Source organism: Heteronotia binoei, chromosome 7 (assembly GCF_032191835.1).
Source record: "Heteronotia binoei isolate CCM8104 ecotype False Entrance Well chromosome 7, APGP_CSIRO_Hbin_v1, whole genome shotgun sequence".
NCBI classification, from domain to species: domain Eukaryota; kingdom Metazoa; phylum Chordata; class Lepidosauria; order Squamata; family Gekkonidae; genus Heteronotia; species Heteronotia binoei.
In genome coordinates, this window is record NC_083229.1 from 53,658,157 (window position 1) to 53,677,915 (window position 19,759).

At 40.0% G+C, this 19,759-nt stretch overlaps 1 protein-coding gene and 1 long non-coding RNA gene across 4 annotated transcripts; one reads left to right on the forward strand and one right to left on the reverse strand.

Moving 5' to 3' along the window:
• Positions 1-1,931: 1,931 nt before the first annotated feature.
• HAUS3 (HAUS augmin like complex subunit 3) lies at positions 1,932-12,166 on the reverse strand. Of its 3 annotated transcripts, none has more exons than XM_060243631.1 (5): positions 11,874-12,166; positions 5,734-6,756; positions 4,277-4,716; positions 2,979-3,204; positions 1,932-2,236 (listed from the first exon to the last, which is right to left on the reverse strand). In XM_060243631.1, the coding sequence occupies exons 2-5, from the start codon at positions 6,643-6,645 to the stop codon at positions 2,003-2,005; spliced, it is 1,812 nt and encodes a 603-aa protein (XP_060099614.1). In that variant the 5' UTR covers positions 6,646-6,756; positions 11,874-12,166; the 3' UTR covers positions 1,932-2,002. The 3 variants fall into 3 exon arrangements, with proteins under 3 accessions (XP_060099614.1, XP_060099617.1, XP_060099616.1); XM_060243634.1 differs by having other exon boundaries at positions 11,812-12,058; XM_060243633.1 differs by lacking the exon at positions 11,874-12,166 and adding an exon at positions 11,551-11,856.
• LOC132575139 (uncharacterized) lies at positions 11,969-17,294 on the forward strand. The gene is made up of 2 exons (XR_009555656.1): positions 11,969-12,875; positions 17,241-17,294. It is a non-coding gene; the product is annotated as an uncharacterized LOC132575139 (long non-coding RNA).
• Positions 17,295-19,759: the final 2,465 nt, after the last annotated feature.

A 19,759-nucleotide genomic window follows, 5' to 3' on the forward strand; every position in this document is an offset into this window, starting at 1 on the left:
GAATCCATGAGTGCTGGACCAAAGCCATGGGAGGATTTAAGGAGCCTTGGAGGGGAATTGGCAGTTCAGAACAAGAGTAGCACATATGCCTGAAATTGGAAGGTGAGGATGAGGGCACAGATGAGGAAAGGGACAATAGGTGGCCAGAAAACACAGTGCTGTAAACTGACCCAGAACTCTGCTAGCTGTGAGTCCCAAATAAAGAGTTTTGCAATCAATACTGTGTCCACATGTCATGAGTCAGTCAGTGACAGCAAGGACTCCTCAGAAGAGGAGTCCTATATAGACAACTTTGAGTCAACAGATACTGACCAGCAGGAAAATGAGATGCAGGCCTGTCAAGATTCACAGCCAACAGCTGGTGCAGAGCCACCGACACCCTCTAGCTCTGGTTCAGCAGATGAACTTCAGTTGGTCATTCCCAGCCCACCAATATCATCTACACACTTATAGGGCCACAGATGAAGGCTGAGAACAGAACTACAGACAAGACAACAAAGAGCGCATCTCCTGCTCCAGTGCCAGCTGCTTGCTGACAATGAAGACAAGCAAGATTGCTTCTGAGCAGCTAGGTGCATAGCTATAAAACCAGCCAAGAGAGACTGTCAAGTGTGGATACAACATATTAAATCACCAACTCTTCCTCGCCAAATTCTTGGAACCTGATCTTGGACTGAATTGACCCTATCTTGCCTGACCTAATACTCGGAGCCCCATCATACTCCCTGTGGGAATGGAGAGTTGTCTGCTATCTATCCTATTAAGGCTGCCCAATCTGGCCCTACAAATGGTAGGTGGGAGTGTGGAACCCAACTCAGACTACATATTCAAAGGTGAATTTTTTCCACGATGGAAAAAGTTGGGGAAGAGAGATTAGAGTCCTTTTCTCCCTGTGCACTCAAGCAAGCAGCCCCAGTAGCTGCACTTGGAAAAGATATAAAAAATTATAATGTGACTAAAAGTAATGGTTAATATCCTAAGTTATCTCACAAAACTGTTGATAGAAGTATGATACTCCTGAGCACCTTGGCATGGTAAGATATGAATGTGATAAAAATCTATACATTTTCCTATTCCCAAGAAAGAAAACAAACTCCTAGTACTGAGAACTGTTAAAAATGGATTACAGTTGCTTACAGCATTTACATACAGATTTAACTATATCTTTCAAGCTCACAATTTAATAGTATCAGCTTTTACAGCTAAATTACTTGGAAGTAAGGCCCACTGAGTGTTATAAGGATTGTGACCTTATTCTCTTCACTATGTTCATTCAGCATTAAATTTCAAAAGTCACAATCCTTAAACAACATTCAGGCTCTTATTGTGAAAAGCCAAGTCAAAAGCACATAAAGCTACATTCTTTTCCAGAATGTTAAAATAGAACATTTTAATTGTTTCCAATTATTCATATGTGGCCTACTTTATAGTGAAAGTAGCATTTACTGATTTGGGGGAGAGGGAGAACCACAGGTACCACAAACTCACATGTTCAGTATTAAAGATTAGTGAATATTAGTGTTGTATATCAGCAGAATGGATATTATGTGGCGATAGGCAGAATAAAGAGTTGTTTTTATACTCCACTTTTCTCTACCTGAAGAGTATCAAAGTATTCCCTTCCTCTCAGGGAAAAGACATCATAAAAACATGTCAAATAGAAAACAACCCCAGTAAGTCTTTGGTCTTCCCCATTCTAGCCAAAAGTCTACAGTCACACAAAGTACTCTGTGCTTGGTGAGAAGGCACTCTTTTTAGCTGGAATGGGGAAGACCATATACACTTGCAAAACAGGCTTTTCTTTTGCCATAGACCACCTTAAATCTAGAACAATTTTATAGTGAACGATTATCAATACTTAGGAGTGGGGTTTTTTTGTGATTTTGCTAATGCTACAGAACATTCTTTTCTTGAATTTGTTAAATCCAACATTTCAAAATTCAGCATAAAATCTTTAATATTTAACATGTGAATTAAAATTTAGTTTTAAAAAATAAAAAAATTAATGTTCAAAACAAATGGCTTGAGTCTTCACCTGTTGTTCCATTTTCTCTACAACATTCTTCAAATGTTCTTTATCTTGAAAAAAGTAAACATATAATTTTCTTTCAGTCTGTTGTAATTTATTATTCTCCAAAACCTTCTTCTTAGCCTTTATGTCAGCAAGAAAATCCATAACATACTGATTTAATTTATTTAACTGAAATTCCAGCTGATGAAACTGCTCAGTCAATTCCTAAATGAGAGAAACAAAAAATAAGGTTATATACTATACTTTTATATTTATATCAGTAAATAGCACACGTGAATTTTAAATCATTATGTGTCTAGCCGTCAGCAGCTGTTTTTCTCAATTTGCTTATTTACATATTAAACTTTGGGATTCTCTGGAAGCCTACTTTTATGATCAATTATCAAGGAGTCTATGGGCAAGGAATCGTTTAGGAGGATCACCAAGTCTTTTCTTCCTGAATATTTGGAGAGGGAAGGGGGGTGGGGTCATCATGTAATTCTGAGCTTTGGATGGGCAGAAGCAGTCAGAGGCACTGATGCTGCTTCTCCCTGCCGCAAATCCCAGATTCTAATTGGTATATAGACCAGGACCATTAGACATATACACTTCACATGATGAATGCCAGAGATACATATAAGACAGATGTATGGTAGACCAACACTTGGTGTGGCTGCATGATTTGGAATATAGCAGGAAAGACAAATCACTCTGGAAGGGAAAAGGAGAGAGAGAAGCCAAGGCATGATGACTAAAAGCCTGAGGTGCTTGAAGAATAGAAGGGAAAGGAGAAAGGGCTAATCTGGTTCGGGATGCCATTCATTGGGGCAACTGCCACAAGCTACCTAATTTTTGGAGGCCTGCTATAGAATCTCAGTAGCTTGATGCTGACTTCCAGGAAATTGAACACCTGCATATTTAAGAGAAATAATTTGACAGGTTTCCCAATTCCCATCTGTTTGCTTACCTGGTTACTAAGAGAGACCCTATCTCCTCTGAAGTATGTAGACTCATGAAGGCTAACTAAATCAGCATCCATCTTTGATAGAAAAAGTGTTTGTTCTTGACTCAAGGCTGCTAATTGATCAAGAACTGACTTTGTGTCTAGATGCAGTTTTTCAGCCACCTGCTCAAGGCCTTCATTAGTTCTGAACAATTGTTTTGCATTCTTTCCTTCCAGAAGCTGATACAACCTTCAAAATATAAAAGTGCAAATTAAAAACAATAGACATGCTGAGATACGAACAATACTCACAAAAACCTATTTGAGATTTGTAACATAGCAGAAAGAGCTTTGGCAACGCAATACACATGCCACAGGTTTTCTTGGCAACTGACACATTTTAAATCCAAGTATTCTGGCCTACATTGTTGATCAGAGTGATAACACACAAATGTAGAATGACTGGATTGGATCCAACAATCCCTCAACAGAAGGCACTGATGATCAGATATCTTTCCCTGCCGTCCCTTCTGAAGCCAACTGCCAGGTTCGTTAGATATATACACTTCTAGCCATATGCACCAAGAGGGTGTCAGGGGCTGTGTACGTGAAATTGTCCTGCATTCCATCAGTGTAGATGTGCTTGCTGTGTTCTATCCACAGTGCAGCCTCCTGACCCATATGGCTACTGTTCAAATGGGTTCTGCAACTCTAGGAATCCACTTTCCTGGGATCAGAAAGGGTATTAGTGAAGGAGAAAGGTAGGAAAGAACTCCAGTGCTTGTATCAACAGATACAGAGTCTGATAATTCTACAGAAGAAAAATACATTTATTTTAATTGTAATTTCTTCTGTATATAATGGATTTAATGAAACCATTGTGGAAAGTCACCCATTCTGGATGAGGTTGCCATCCCCTATACATCTTTGGAGGCATGGCTTTGGGTGCCCCCACCTTGAGATTAGGCAGGTGGCAACCCTGGAGAGAGTCTTTGTGGTCATGACAACAAGACTATGGAAGTCTCCTCATATAACTTGTCTGTATCATTCTGATGCCATTTTTCACCAACAAGTGAAGACTTTTGTTTTGTTTGCAGTGCCCTCTGCGATCCCGACTTCTTGTCCTATGTTTTGCTATTTTTGTTTTTGTGTGCATATTTTAGTTTTGGATTTAATTTTAATGATGTAATTTCTTTATTGAGCTGTTAATCTATTAATTGCCTTGGTGGCCCTGACTGGAGAGAAAGGCAGGGCATTTTACACAATATGTTTTACAGTCCATATTTTAACACAGAATTTCACAGAATAGCAGCAATGCTTACCTGTGTGTAGCATTATCTCTTGAATCAATGGTGCTTCTTGGTATTTTATACTGGGATATAGATGGCTCAGACATTGTTTCTAGTGTCTGCTCCAAAATGTTACTGTTCTGCTTCAAATCTTGTATCATTTTGTCCAGCAGATGGCTGTTATCCCTTAGTTTTCTCAACTCAATTTCATAAGCCAATTGAAGAACTTCAAATGACGCCTTCTGTTTGAGCAACTGATTACAAATCTGGTCTTGTCTTGATGTGTAGTAATCCTGCCGAGCAATCTGTAGATTAAAGTCTCCCTTCACCACAGGCATATTCAGTAATTCTGCATCTTCCTTTACTAGTGAAGGCAGGGTTTCGTTGTTTATCTGAGTCAACTGCTTTTTTATTTTTGAGATTTCATTGTTCAAATTAGAAATTCTAGCTTCAAAATCTTCTTTTCCAAGAATCTGGGAGAAAAGAATACCAGATTCTGTAAACCATACACTTATTAGTCTGTATTCATACATCTAACAAATTCAAGTTATCATCTTTTCACAGGGAGACAGCATTCAGGTTTTATTCAAGATTTAAGCATTCCTGTATGATCTGCTCTTATGAAAAGATACACATACACAGTTTTCTAACAAAAACAAGGAATTCTAACAAAAGGTTGATAACAAACATGTATTCTCACAGCCAATAGCCATTATAACTAATATAAACAAATATATTCCTATAGAAATGAAAAAAAATTGAATGCCATTAGCTCATAAAAGAGATTGAGACTTGAAGGAGCAACCATGAATGAAGTAGAAAAGATCCTTAAGTGTAGGGAAGCATTGTTGGAGACCAGGATCAGGATACACTGTGTTGTTACCCATCACTATGCATGGATGTGAAAACTGGACAATTAAGGAAGTTGATAATAAAAAAAATTATTCATTTGAAATGTGTTGAAGTAGAATTTTACAGATACCATGGACAATAAAAAACAAATACGTCAGTTCTAGGTCAAATCAAGCTAAAATGACAAAGAGAGCAATCCTAAGCAGGTCTGCTAAGAACATTACTCATATCTACTCAATGAGGCTTATTCCCAGGAAAGTGTTCTTAAGATTGCACTGTAAATTGAGGCTTATTGTACTTTGATCACATCATGAGAAGACAAGTCTCACTGAAAAAGATAATAAAACTAGAAAAATAAAGCCGTACAAAAATACAACTTGAAATGGATTGATTCAGCAAAGGAAGCCATGGCCTTCAGTTTACAAGACCTTAGAAAGGCTGTTACCAATAGGATGCCTGGGAGGTCATCAATTCAGAAGGAACTTGATGGCACACAACAGGCACAGCTCATAAAGGTCTGATACAGTTTATTAAGCACAGGAAACAACTGAAATTATTAACTATACTTCATTCTGTTCTTTAGGTCCATATAGAGGGAGTAAAACAGTCTGTAAATTTTAAGAAGCAACAGGACTTACCTCCTTCTTTAAAGAGCAAATATGATCCTCTGCCCACTGAAGAGCTGATCTCATGCTTCGGTCTCTAGCTTTCTGCTGAATTAGTTGATGCTGAGCACAAACATAAGCCGTTTGCAGCCTGGTAAGCTCAAGCTGCTCTTCACAAATATCACTGTTCTCAGTGTCTGTGAATGAACTTCTTATATCAACAAGCTGAAAGTTCTCTTCATTTGAACTTTCAACTAACTCAGATATTCCTTTGAAAAATTGTTTTTTTGTATACAGAGTAAGTGCTGCAGTGCTTTCTTCTTCTTGGCACAAGTATTCATCCAAGGCAAGCTGGGCTAACAGCACAGGTTGAGGGTCCAACCCTTTCTGCCTGCATTGAACAGTGAAGAAAGAAGTCAGCTTCTGAACTCGTTCAGTAAGAGACTTCAGCTCATTGTTTATTTTTGTATTCATGACAGTGAACACTGCCTGTCCATCTTTCAGGCTTTTAGCAGTTTCCTCTGCTGTCTCTTTAAGCTTCGGTGACAGAAGGCTATTGATTGAAGTCATTGCTTGAAGTTTGTTACAGCGATGGATCTTTAGATTTTTAATCTTTTGGAGTGCTTGAAGTTCATCTTCTAATGTTTTAAGGTGTTCTTCTTCAAAATTACTAGTGTTCAAATCAAGAGGCTTACAGGTCTTAAGAACTTCATCCAGAGCCTCTTCTTCTAGCACAGGCTTTGTAGAGTTAAGGAGGGTGTTAAATGACAGCAACTCTTCTTCAGATAATGCATGCTGCTCATTCAGATTTGTACAAAACCATTCAAAAAATGCTTTCTCTTCCAATGACTCAAACAACCAGTCAAAGTCTTCTCCATTAAGGGAAGCTGCCTCTGAATAGCCTATCCTCTTGAGAGTTTCAACAAACTGAGTTCCACAATTCATGGTTTCAAGGGCAGCCTACAACCTTAGGCACTGTTGGATTTGCTAGCAGGCTTCTTAAGTATTCATATCAAACAAAAGTAGTACTTTATCTTACTGGTCAAATTTAAGTATCTGCAATGAAAAACAGAATATAAGGTACTGTATATTCCTAGACAATTTAGAATTTCAACACCAATAATAAACCTGTAATTATCTAACAGATAGCAAAACAACACAGCATTACACTGAATTGTCCAATAAAAATTTCCCTGATCCTCAATATAGCACCTCCCAATTTCCTGGCACTCAAACTGCTTCTTGAGTATTGGGGATATAATCCAAGAGATCATGAATCAAAGGAGGGAGGGGGGAACCAGGAAATTTAAGGTTATCAACTGACTGACTGGCAAAGAGCTGTGCTCATTTGAGGCAAGGGCATCACAACTGACTGCCAAATTTAACTATTGCTGCAACAGGTTTAAACTTCAAAAGTACAGGTAGGTCAATTAAAATTTTTCTTCACAACAAACATCCACAATTCATCACTTCATAATAACTTTTAGAAAGCTGGGAATGTGGACTGCCTGCAGTCAAGTGCTGATTGCTTTTTCTTTTCATTTGTTAGAAAGTCACTCTATCTGGATGGAAACCTCATTGTTTGCTGAATTAGGTTAGTTACCCAGTGATAAGGATAAAACTCTCTTAATTTCTACTTCATTTAGCCAAGGGTAACAGCGCTCGAAACAGATTCCACAACTCAGCCAAAATACAGATTAAGTTTCAGTATTTAGAAAAGAAGAGCCTAACATACGGAAAGTTATTTTAAAATTTTCATTATTGTGATGCTTTTACCATTCTTCCTGAGGTCCTTGAAAGAAGAATGAGATAAAAATGCAATTTAATTAAGGTATTTATTTCTTCCCTATTCATCCTGTTTTAATCTATTGTCAGCTGGGAGCTAGCTAGTTACCTACCTTAGCTAGGTCTTTTATGCTTTTGACTGGATCACATTTCTTTTTATGCTCTGTATAAAAACATAAGAGAAGCCATGTTGGATCAGGCCAATGGCCCATCCAGTCCAACACTCTGTGTCACACAGTGGCCAATATATGTGTACACACACACACACACTTTTTATATACATACATACTGTGGCTAATAGCCACTGCTAGACCTCTGCTCCATATTTATATCCAATCCCCTCTTAAAGCTGGCTATACTTGTAGCCGCCACCACCTCCTGTGGCAGTGAATTCCACATGTTAATCACCCTTTGGGTGAAGAAGTACTTCCTTTTATCCATTTTAACCTGACTGCTCAGCAATTTCATTGAATGCCCACGAGTTCTTGTATTGTGAGAAAGGAAGAAAAGTACTTCTTTCTCTGCTTTCTCCAACCCATGCATAATCTTGTAAACCACTATCACGTCACCCCGCATTTGACGTTTCTCCAAGCTAAAAGCCCCAAGCGTTTTAACCTTTCTTCATAGGGAAAGTGTTCCAAACCTTTAATCATTCTAGTTGCCCTTTTCTGCACTTCTTCCAATGCTATAATATCCTTTTTGAGGTGCGGTGACCAGAATTGTACACAGTACTCCAAATGTGACCACACCATCGATTTATATAGGGGCATTATGATATTGGCTGATTTGTTTTCAGTTCCCTTCCTAATCACTTTTACATCTCTCACCACGTCTTGGGCATTACTTAGGACCAAATCCAGGATTGCTCCACCCCTGGTTGGTTCTGTGACCATCTGCTCCATAGCACAGTCATTGAGAGCATCTAGAAACGCAATCTCTTTCTCTCGACTTGAATACATATTGACCCAATCAATCTGCGGGTAGTTAAAATCCCCTATTACGACACAGTTTTTACGTTTAGCCGCTATCTTTAATCCTTCCATCATATTATAATCATCCTCTATATTTTGATTTGGTGGGCAATAACAAACTTCCTTAAATTTCCTTTTGGGTCCTCTATTTCAACCCAAAGCATTTCTAGAAGGGAATCTAATTCTTTGACCTCAGTCTTACTGGACTGTATACCCTCTCTGACATACAGAGCCACCCACCTCCGACCCTTCCCTCCTTATCCTTCCAATATAACATATCCAGGAATCACCGTGTCCTACTGATTCTCCTCATTCCACCAAGTTTCTGAAATTCCCACAATGTCTATGTTTTCTCCCAACACTAAGGATTCCAACTCACCAATTTTACTTCGAACACTTTTAGCATTTGTATACAAACATCTATAATTTCCCAGGCAAGTTAGGCCCGCAACCTTCCTCCTGCTGCTTCAAGACTTTGGCAGACACTCCATACTGTTTGTCACCATCTCAGTGGAAAACTCTGATCCATTACCTGGTAGAAAAGTAACAGCTAACCCTTCATCTCTTTTGAGACGAGTCCTCCCGAACCAGAGACATTTCATCTCCTGTCGGCTTTCCCCCAAGATTTAGTTTAAAAACTGCTCTGCCACCTTTTTGATTTTAAGTGCCAGCAGCTTGGTTCCATCTGGGGACGTGGAGACCGTCTCTTTTGTACAGCTCCCGCTTGTTCCAGAAAGCATCCCAGTGCCTAACAGACTTAAACCATTCCTCCCTACACCATCATCTTATCCACACATTGAGACTTCTAATTTGTGACTGTCTCTCCAGCCCTGCACGTGGAACAGGTAGCACTTCTGAGAAGGCTACCTTGGAGGTCCTGGACTTAAGTCTCCTGCCTAGCAGCCTAAATTTTTCCTCCAGGACCTCATGACTGCATTTCCCCACATCGTTGGTGCCAACATGCACCATGACCACTGGCTCCTCCCCAACACTGTCTATCAATCTATCTACAACACGCGTAATGTCTGCTACCTTTGCACCAGGCAGGTTAGTCACCATACAGTCAGTACACAGTTTTGCCACCCAGCTGTCTACTTGCCTAAGGATCGAATCACCAACTACCAAGACCACCCCTTTCTCCCTGCCCAGGGATGGTTCCTTGGTGTGAAGGGATACCCGCTCACCAACTGAAGAAGTCCCTTCTGAGGGTGCATTCCCCTTATCCTCAGCACGGTGCCCTGTTCCCTCTCGACCCTCATGCTCCCTGGCAGCAATGGGGCTGCCACAGAGTGGGGCTCATCTAATACGTCCCCGAGAGTCTTCTCTGAGTGCCTAACTGACTGTCTCTGCTTCTCCAGGTCAATCACCTCGGCCTAAAGGGTATGAACTCGTTCCCTGAGGACCAGGAGCTCCTTGCATTGAGCACACACCCAAGACTTCTGTCCTGTGGGCAGATAATCATACATGTGACACTCAGTGCAAAACACTGGAAAGCCCCCACCCCCCTGCTGGCATTCTACCTTCATTATAGCTTTTTAAAAATATACAGTCTCCTTTTAAATTCTGTTTTTTAATGTGGCTCTCCTTCTGGAGGGTCTACTCACCTTATTGGGAACACAAAGAAAATAGGCATCTGGGTTCCTGGTCCTTACACAGCCCCCAGGCCGAGAGACCTTTAGCTCTCGCCCTCTGGCAAGGCGCAGCTTAATAATGCAAAGAGGGTGGAGCCTCAGTCTGCCCCAGGAACACAGCCACTCCTAATCAATCAGCAACAATCACCTTCAGCCCACTCAAACCAAACAAACAGCAGTTCCCCAGCAACCACAAACTCAGAATTTTCAGCAATCACACAGTTACACAAACTGATAATCCTTTGAGTAGTTTGGCCTTTTTTATTTTGTAAGAACACACAAAGTTCCCCTACATACCAATTAAGGTAAGTGCTGTTTACTCTAACAGCAGCTCTGCAAGCAGTGTTCCCTCTGAGTTCATGTGAGCCAGCTTACAGTTTTTTAGTCTCTGGCTCACACATTTTTGTCTTAGCTCAGCTTGCTCAGAAAGGACAGCCCCTGAGCACACTAATTTATGCAGTAACTCACAACCTTAATGTCAGTAACTCACAAAGTAGAATGTTTGTTCACAACACTCCACAGCTTAGAGGGAACAGTGTGATTCCAAGGGTAACAGGTAGAGGTCTTTCACGTTACCTGATCCTGGGAAATGAACTTCAGACCTCCTGCATGCAAAATAGTTGCTCTAACACTGAGCTTCATTCATAACTATGAATTATATTTTTCATCATATCCCCTTCCTTCATATCTCAGTACTAGTAATGGCAGGATGGTGACCCACATCCCTTGGAGCTTCAGAGGTGTAGCAAGGGCTGGAAATGACAGGGCACAACATGTGACATCACATCCAGTCAAAACGCCAGAAATGATATCTCTGTGGCAAGTAGAGTGCCACCTAATGCATGTGTATCACATCTGGGCTTTTGGCTGGGAGTGATCATTTCCAACCCCAGACCTTTCTTCTACTGACCCAGACAAAAGAGGAGGGAGGGCCCAACAGTAGGAGCCCTCCTGTCGTAATCGAGGAACCAGCAACTCTACTCTGCAGTCAGATTTTCAAAGGAAGAGCAGTTTAACTGTATGTACATCGTACCCTTTGGTGATACCTAAATGTGATACAACTGCCTCCAACATTATACAAAAGGGGAAAAGAAGGAAGAAAATTCAGGTATCTGAACATTTGTTTTTATATAACTCATTTATGCTCGAATAATATTTCTACACACCGTGTAATTAGAAACGCAGACTGAACCTTTTTAATTAGCCAACAACATCTTTTGCTCTTGCCGTTTCTCTCTTATGCCCATTTTGCATAACATCCAGTCTAGAGGGATTAGCGGTTTTTACCAGTCTCTCTCCCTAGATAAATCCATCCGCCCGTTTAGGAATTCGCTATAACATTTAAGCGATATTAAATAAATTAATGGGGGTACATAAGAATTTAAAGAACATAAAGGTCAAATTTAAAAACTGCCCCCCCCCCCCCCCGACAGTAACTCGGCAATAAGTCCTGTTAAATTTACCTCCACTCCAACTGAAAAGACCCAGAACTGGCAGCAACTGCTCGCAGACGCTGTTTGGCGCGCGAGAAGCGAGATTTTTTTTTTCTTTTCAAAATTGCGCTTCTCTTTCGCGAGCCAGACCCTAAAGTCTCGCGATACTTGACACGGATCTGCCCGACATGCAAAGCCGCATCCGCTCTTTTCTTTAGCGGATTTTCAAAAGTAACACCACGAAATGTAAGTAGATATTTGACACTTTAAAAAAAAAAACCCTGCTTGTACCTCGAATTATAGTCCTTCACATTGAATCCACTAAGCACGAAACGTGTAGCCTCTACGTTTACCTTAGTACGACAGTGTGGGGACTACATTTCCCAGGAACGCTCGCTCTCTCGGAAATGAACCTGTTTATTTCAGGTCAAGACGATGACACCCATACAGAAGGCATGGTAGATAGGTTGTCAGTTCTACAGAGGCTAAAAATTAGCATTTCCCCCCTTTCAGGAATATAATATCATAAAACCCCAGGAATGTGGTCGTTTCATTATCTTATTTTTGTAGCACCGTCGTGCGGAACTGCGGTTAGACTGAGCATGCCTAGAAAGATACTGAAACCGCCCACCCTTAGTTTGACTTCAAGGAGGAACTAACGAGATTACGTAGGGCTGTTCTCGGAAACTGTGATCCATGCCAGTAACGTGGCTAAGTCTCCTCCCCGGAAGAAAAGGGAATTGTGTGTCTCTGCTGAGGAGAATCCAGTCAACAAAAGCGGTTATTTAACCTTTTGTTAAGACCACCCAAAATAACAGTTTACAGGTCTTCGAGATATCCAGAACTATTCTTCTGAAGGGTAAAAAATACAAAAAAAGAGGACGGGGGGCAGATCTTTCAGGCCTGGTAGGGTGCAACTTGACTCCTGCTTTGTTATACTGCTTCAGACCAACACGGCTACCCACCTGGATCTAGGCCTGTTAAAAAGATCTGAAAAAGTCAAAAGCTTACACACTGCACTGATTTTTTTTTTAAAGACCAATTCTGCCGTTACACTGCATTTATCGTGGGACTTTGCTATCCCTGGCTGGTATCCTTTGCTCTTCGTAATGTCGAAAATAACGAAAAAATCCAGCCTGTAAACAAAACGACCGTCAGTCCAGCCCTTTGTTACATCTGTTACGGTCTAGCACGCTCCCTTAGAAGCTAGTTAAATCTTTCTGCGCTTGGCAGACCGGAAGTTCATCCTTGTGACCCAACGGAAGTGATTTGGCAGGGCGACTGGCCCGGCTGGAATCAGCGGGGGTTTTTGCGAAGCTGCCCCGTGAATATCTTCGGGCGCTGGCAGGGCGGAGGTGAGTGTGAGCTCGAAAGAGTCTGCTAAACGCTTCCCGTCTTCTGTGTCGTTGTCTACTCTGCGGAGCTGTTTCCCCCTCCCTGTTGATGGCCCGGAGCTACGGGAAGGGAAAGAATTCCGTAGACAGACACTAACCGCCCCTGAACTCCGTGTCTTCTGTGAGTCGTTTTCTTCTGTCTGAAACGCAGAGCTGAAGCACAACCGCTTTCAATTGTTTCTCCATTTCAGGAAAATCCCTTTGGTCTCTTATGCAATAGATTGGACTGTTCTCTGAAAAACACGCACGGCAGTTCCTGCCCCGCTTTCTTCCTGCTCCCGTCTCTTCCGAGCGTTGCGTGTATTAGGCTCTGTCTCTCCTCCCTTCCCCACTTGTATTCTCTGTGGAATTGCTTACGGCTTACAGGTCCACTCCAGGCGTAACCGACCCTTCTCGCATGACTTCCATCTTATATCTATAATGTTTCCTCGTGGAACTCAGAGCGGTATAACACAACATTCCCTTAGTTTCATCATGGTTGCTGTATCATGTAATGCGCCTTCCCACCATACAATGCACTTGATTACTCTCTTCTGGTATCCAGTGCCATTTGTCGAGGCACTTTGTTTATATGACTTTTCTTCCCAAGTATTGTGATGTACTTTATATCCTTCAAATGGTAAATAAAGAGGCTGCCTGAAGGATAGTGTTTTTGTACTTAGACATCAATGTGTGGCATGCATGTAACCCTTCACTATTTTTTCTGATTCTTTGTGTGTTTGGAAGTTCTGCTGAGGCCTACAGGACTTACTTTGTACTGTACATGAAGAAGACAATATTAGATTCAGTAGGAAACTTTAAAATGTTACAGAGCTTGATAAGGCTTTGAAAATTATTCAACACACAGCTGTGTTTATAAGGCAGAATGTTTCCGCATAAATTCTTAACAGTTCTTAATAAATTCTTAATATTATTTTGCTGATGTGGATCTGGCAAAAATGGGAGTGCAGCATACAAAAAAGGGTGAGCTTGTTCGTGGGAGTTGAGACCTCAACTGTAGATGATGGTAACAGAAAAGAATTGTTAGGTACAGGAATGGAGAGAGAAGGGGACAGTGAAATCATCTAAATATGGACACATGGAGCTTTTTTTGTCTACTTCCATTAGAACTTCCACTGCCACAGAGGTAAACCAATCTTTAATTTGATTACCATTTTGTAGTGTTGGGATACTGGTAAATTGTCCAGTCAGATATTGTTAATTAATAATTTATTTGGCTTTGGTCCAAAAGTCTGTGAATTCTTTTATTCCCTTGTATATATAGCAGCCCAATTTTTGAATTACATCGAATTATCTGATAATTAGAGTGACGTTAGTCAGACTTAGGAGCTTCGTGGCACAGAATAGTAAGATGCAATACTGCAGTCCAAGCTCTGCCATGAACTGAGCTCAATCCTGGTGGAAGCCAGGTTCAAGTAGCTGGCTCAGGGTTGACTCAGCCTTTCATCCTTCTGAGGTTGGTGAAATGAGTACCCAGCTTGCTTAAGGTAAATGGCAAACCACCCCGTAACAAAAAGTCTGCCAATAAAACATTGTGATGTGATGTTACTCCATGGGTCAGTTATGATTCGGTGCTTGCACAGGAGACTACCTTCACCTTAGTCAGACTTGCAGAAACCAGGATATGCACACATCTTAGTTTATCAACAGACCACTACATCATTCTTTATAATAAAATTTTACAACAGATTCTTGTTCAAAAAAACTTTTCAGTTTCTGTAAACAGCAAAGTTTTATGGAGAAAGAAGTCACGTGTTGCCTGAGACTGCATTTGTATTTAGTAAAGCTGACCTCTTTTTCCCCTTTGCTGCCTGGAAATGAACAGAGAATAATGATATTTCAACCACTGCTATAGTAAAGCCTATTCCAAACAGTGACTGTTTGGAATAGAGCAGATTGCGACTTTCTCTTGTGCAGTCTGGAAGTAATAATATATTAGCCATTAATGTGGCAAAGCCTTTATTTTTCTGCCTGATTGTCCTACTTTGCATTTGACAAAAGACTTTTCAAACAGTTTTCTATTCATTTAGTTAGTAACTTTCACTCTAGGTGTTTGTGAAAGCAGAAATTGTAAATTTAAGCCAGAAAGGTTTCCCAGTTTGTTCTGACAATATAGTCATTTTTTTCACGTTTAAGGCACATTTTAAATGGTTTTGGACTATTTAGCAAGAAAGGACACTTGAGTGTCAAGTATAAGAAAATGGCGGAAATAGCGATACTTGGTCAGTGCATCCTGAAAACAAACAGTGTATCTGTCACCACCAGATCAAAATAAATACTTAGACATACATTTTTATTAGAGAAATTCCTGGGTCAGACATTTGAAGCCAATAATTCTTGGAGTAGAAAGATCTGCTTGTGTATTCTGTGTATTGAAAAGTGAAAGGGAACAATCCTCAGTTTCTGTACCAAAAAGATCCATAAATTGCACATTTGGGGATGCAGAGCTGGTCAAATGCTAGCTTCCTGTTTATCAAACTAAATTCCAGTTCCTGATGGTCAAACCAAGTGTGTACACTGGAGCACCATGCTTGAACTACTATTATACCAAAATTAATTTTTGTATCATGCATGTTGGGGCAGTTTGAACAAGAAAACTTGTGTTTTGGGAATACAATCTGAAGTACTTCAAAAGCTATTTTGATTTACAAATGTAGTCAAATCCCAGTTTAAAATGTGCTTATTTGATTTGTTTGTACTGTGATCAGAATGTCCTGTTTGCTTCCACCTCCTGAATTTAACAAGAAAATAGAAACTGCCAATAAGTAACTAGGAATCAATTTCAGTTCTGTATCCTAGCTACACTGTATGCTTCCTCCCCTGCCACGCCTCCCCAGCTGACTTGGTGAACTTATGCACTGCTAAATTCAACAAAGCTGTTGACTGTCATTGCTTCTAGATAATCTGCAGAACTGCTGGTGTCTACTTTGCTTTCTGATAGCTTGAGAACAAAGTTGGTGCCAGCTAATCTGTCCGCAGATCCTTGTGTTTGGGAATGTAGGTAGAATGTAAAAATGTGTTAGCAGATATTCGCAGGGGAAAGGAACAGAAAATACTGATTCTTTCCTTTACATCTGGGGTAGCTATGAAAGCCTTGTTGGGTGTTGCTGTGATACTTTACATACAAATGTTGTACATTAGGGAGACTTATATCCTGCTGCCCTTGACTGTTTCTTAAAAAGCAAGACAATTCTAATCTTGTATTCCAGATGCTCTTCATCAAATATATGGCGAGTACAAACCAGTATCATTTTTTTTAAAGCTGGGAAAGGGGGAAGATCAATAGGATTGTGATGAACTAAGCTGCACATTTTACCCCCCCCCCCAAAAAAAAACCAACATGAAAAGTAAACCTGGTGAAACTTAAGAGAAGTAAATATGTAATAATTGCATTACAACAAAAATGATGGGTTCAAACTCCCATTGCTTATACATAATTAGCTGCTATTCGTAAACCTTTTCTTATTCTGTCAATGCTTCTGAACATCTGCATAATTTTTTCAGTATTTAGTATGCTACAAACAAGTGACCTGCAAGTACATTTGGGGTGGTAATCTTACTCCCACACACACACTATTTTCTCTCTCCCCTCCCTGAAAGTGCCATAACTTTTTCCTGCATCCCTCTCTGTTTCATAGCCAGAATCTACATTTATCTTTACCAAAGTAAAATCATATCTTAAAAACTATTAAAACCAACTAAAATATATCATTAATACAATTAAAATTAGAACTAAAATACATATAAAAATTAAAACATTGGGCAGGAAAGAGAAATCACTGAGGAAATGCCAAATTTAAAAAAAGTCTTCCCACTCTTGTGGAAGATGGCAGCAGAAGAGGACAGACAAGTCTCCTAAGCAGAGAGTCCCAGAGTGCCGTGACTGAGAAGGCCCTCTCCTGGGTAACCACCAACCTAATCTTAGAAGGTGGGTGCCTCCAAATATGACCTTAGTGGCTTGGGTAGGTTTGTAAGAGGTAAATAGTTTTAAGCTATGTTTAGAGTATGGCTTGGTTGTGGGCTCTGCACTGGACATGGGATGTATAGTTTTGGTGGCCACATCATACAGAGAGGGGCATACCCCTTGCACTGGATGGGTTATTGAATGACCTTGACTTCCAACCTGGGCTGGTGAGTAAAGAATTTTCAAAGAATGGCATCTCCGTTCAATCTAGTAATGTGACATAGTAAACATAACCACAGTTAAATTCAAATAACACTTGGCGTCCTCTATATGAAGTTAGTGACCTTTTTAGATTTCCACCTAACCTTGTTTGCTTTTACTAATGAACTTGAGTAAGTATGTACTTTTCTATTTGTTTCCAGTTCTTATTACAAAAACTGCAGAAGTAAAGAAACAGCTATTTGATAAGGAGAAAATGGGTAAGTGCTTTGTGAAAATTAGCTTTGAAAGGCATCTTGGGATATATCTTTAGGAAACTGCTCAGTGTTTAAGCAGGATAATAGAAACCAACTTTGGTACAAGCTAGTAGAATGTCTACAATATAATGGAAAATTAACCTGAAGGGATGGGGAATATGAGATAAAGAGATTAAAACAGCTATAAACATTATTGTAATCTGCAGTGAATATAGTGTTGAAATCTCGTGTATTCTTAAAGGTTAGCATTTAAAAATAGATTCTGGCACTGAAGGGGTTTGACAGTACAGTCCTATTAAGAGTTACTGCAGTCTAAATCCACTGATGTTTACTGGAATATGTCTGCAGAGGATATTATTGTACTGTTATTCTTCTATATCTGATACACATAGTAACAACCCATTAGGAATCTAGCAACAGCTGTTTACAGTGATGTTTAATGCATTTTAATCTGTAATAGGAATAAATGAGAACTCTTTAGTAATACAGAGTTGTTCATATGGGTTAATATATCTGCTCTATTTTTATATTCATTTAATAAGTGGTAAAAGATTTAACTGGTTTGTATATCTGTATTTTTATCTACTCAAACTAGACTTACCTCTGTATAAGCCTGCTGAAATCAGTGGCTTAAAGTGGAATAATTCTGCCTAGGATTGTACTGTCCAGAGTCTAATGGGAATATTCATTTTACTTGATTTGAAATAGTAAATCATGATATCCTGCTTTGGATACTTGGGCTACCTTTTCCCTCTTGCACTGGGCCAACTAATTAGATTTTTATGTACTGGGTTTTTTAAAAACTCCCAATCCTTTTCCTCCACACGCAAGGGAATTTATACATATCTGAAATCCATCAATAGAATCAACGTGTATCTGCACTCAATAACAAAGAAACAAAAACCATCCTTACCTTTTTGAAGCTATATCTGAAGGATTGCCTTTCCCTGTATGAATTGGTGTGTCAACTCCACTAAAACCAATAGGCAAGGCTAACTAAAGTCTGTTGTAAGTTGAATAGCTCTACATTACTTACAAGCAGAGTGGAAGGAAAGTGTTCATACTTTCAATGGCAGCCCATTCCAAAGCATTGGAGCTACCACTAAAAGAAACTTGCAATGTGCTGCCACTGTCTTAACCTCTGTGTCAGGGATAGAGAAGAAGAACTGATCTGGGGTGGAGTTGGCAGACCAATTCATACAGGGGGAAGCAGTCCTTCAGATATATATAAATAGAAACAAATTGGCAGTGTCTAGCATATATAGTACAATGGAACACTTTCATGATTAATGTAATGTGTTGAAAACAAATGGGTACCCCAGTTAATGAGTGTACCACAGTGTATTATAAAAGTTGTATTTAAACACAGTCCCATATACAGTACATTGCAGTAATCTAAGTTTGAGGTTACTGAGATCAGTTTAATATAAATAAAGGGTCAGCCTACATACCAGATGTACCTTAAAATATAGTTATTAATATATCAACCTTTTTGCCCATCAGTAAGGCTGGATTTTTGCATCCTCCTGGGCTCTGCACAGCCTTTGCCAAAGATAAAGCTACTGGGTTGGATTGTGTGATCTGATGGAAGATACCTGCAGATACAGATTTTCATAGGTTTCCCCCTTTCCCAGCATTGAAGCTATGCTATCGAAAGAGGGTAGCCGGAGGAACTTTTGCCCTCTACACTGTTCTTCATTGGAGCCTCACAACTTGCATGGCTCTTTGTCCACATGGGCCTTCAACCCTATAAATGAACTGTCTGCGGGTCAGAAGTACCAGCTGTGGGGGGACTTCCGGGATTTGGAGAATGCTGAGCTGACCTGCCTCTCTAAGGGGGGCAGACTGGAGCTTCTGTTTGGGGTAGTAAAGGGCAAATTTTTGCCTTCTGCCTACTTTTCTCAGTGAGAGATTAGTCCAAGATATGCACAGGAAACTTTGAGGTGATTTACCTTGGCTAAAAGGTAGTCCCGGGGGGGGGGGCTCCTTTGAGGGATCCTCGGAGAAGAGTTGCATATTCATCATCTGCAGAAGCTTAAAGAGTCATTTATTTGACATAAGCTTGAAAGATCCTAATCTTCTTTGAGACTGCTAAACATCTGATTCTGTACGAGACCAGTGTTGATCTGGATAACCTTAGAAAAAGGTATTGATTGTTATCTATTATTCTGGGACTATTTTAAAGCAAACAAAATAATATTAGAAGGTGGGAAAGAGAAAGTTTGAAAGCATGGGTGAAGAAGAGGAGAAGGGGTGAATTTTGGACTTTGTTAAATTAAGGACAGTGTTAAAAATTGGAAAGGAATTTATTGTTTTGTCTACCTGCGGTCGTGGAGTGAAAGCACCATCATCAGAGATCTGCAGTTTCTACAGTCAACACAGGAAATACATCAAGTATCGTGAGACTTTGTTACCAGTGAGAATGTGACTTGGGGCAAGCAAAGCAGGAAGTAATTATTGAAGAA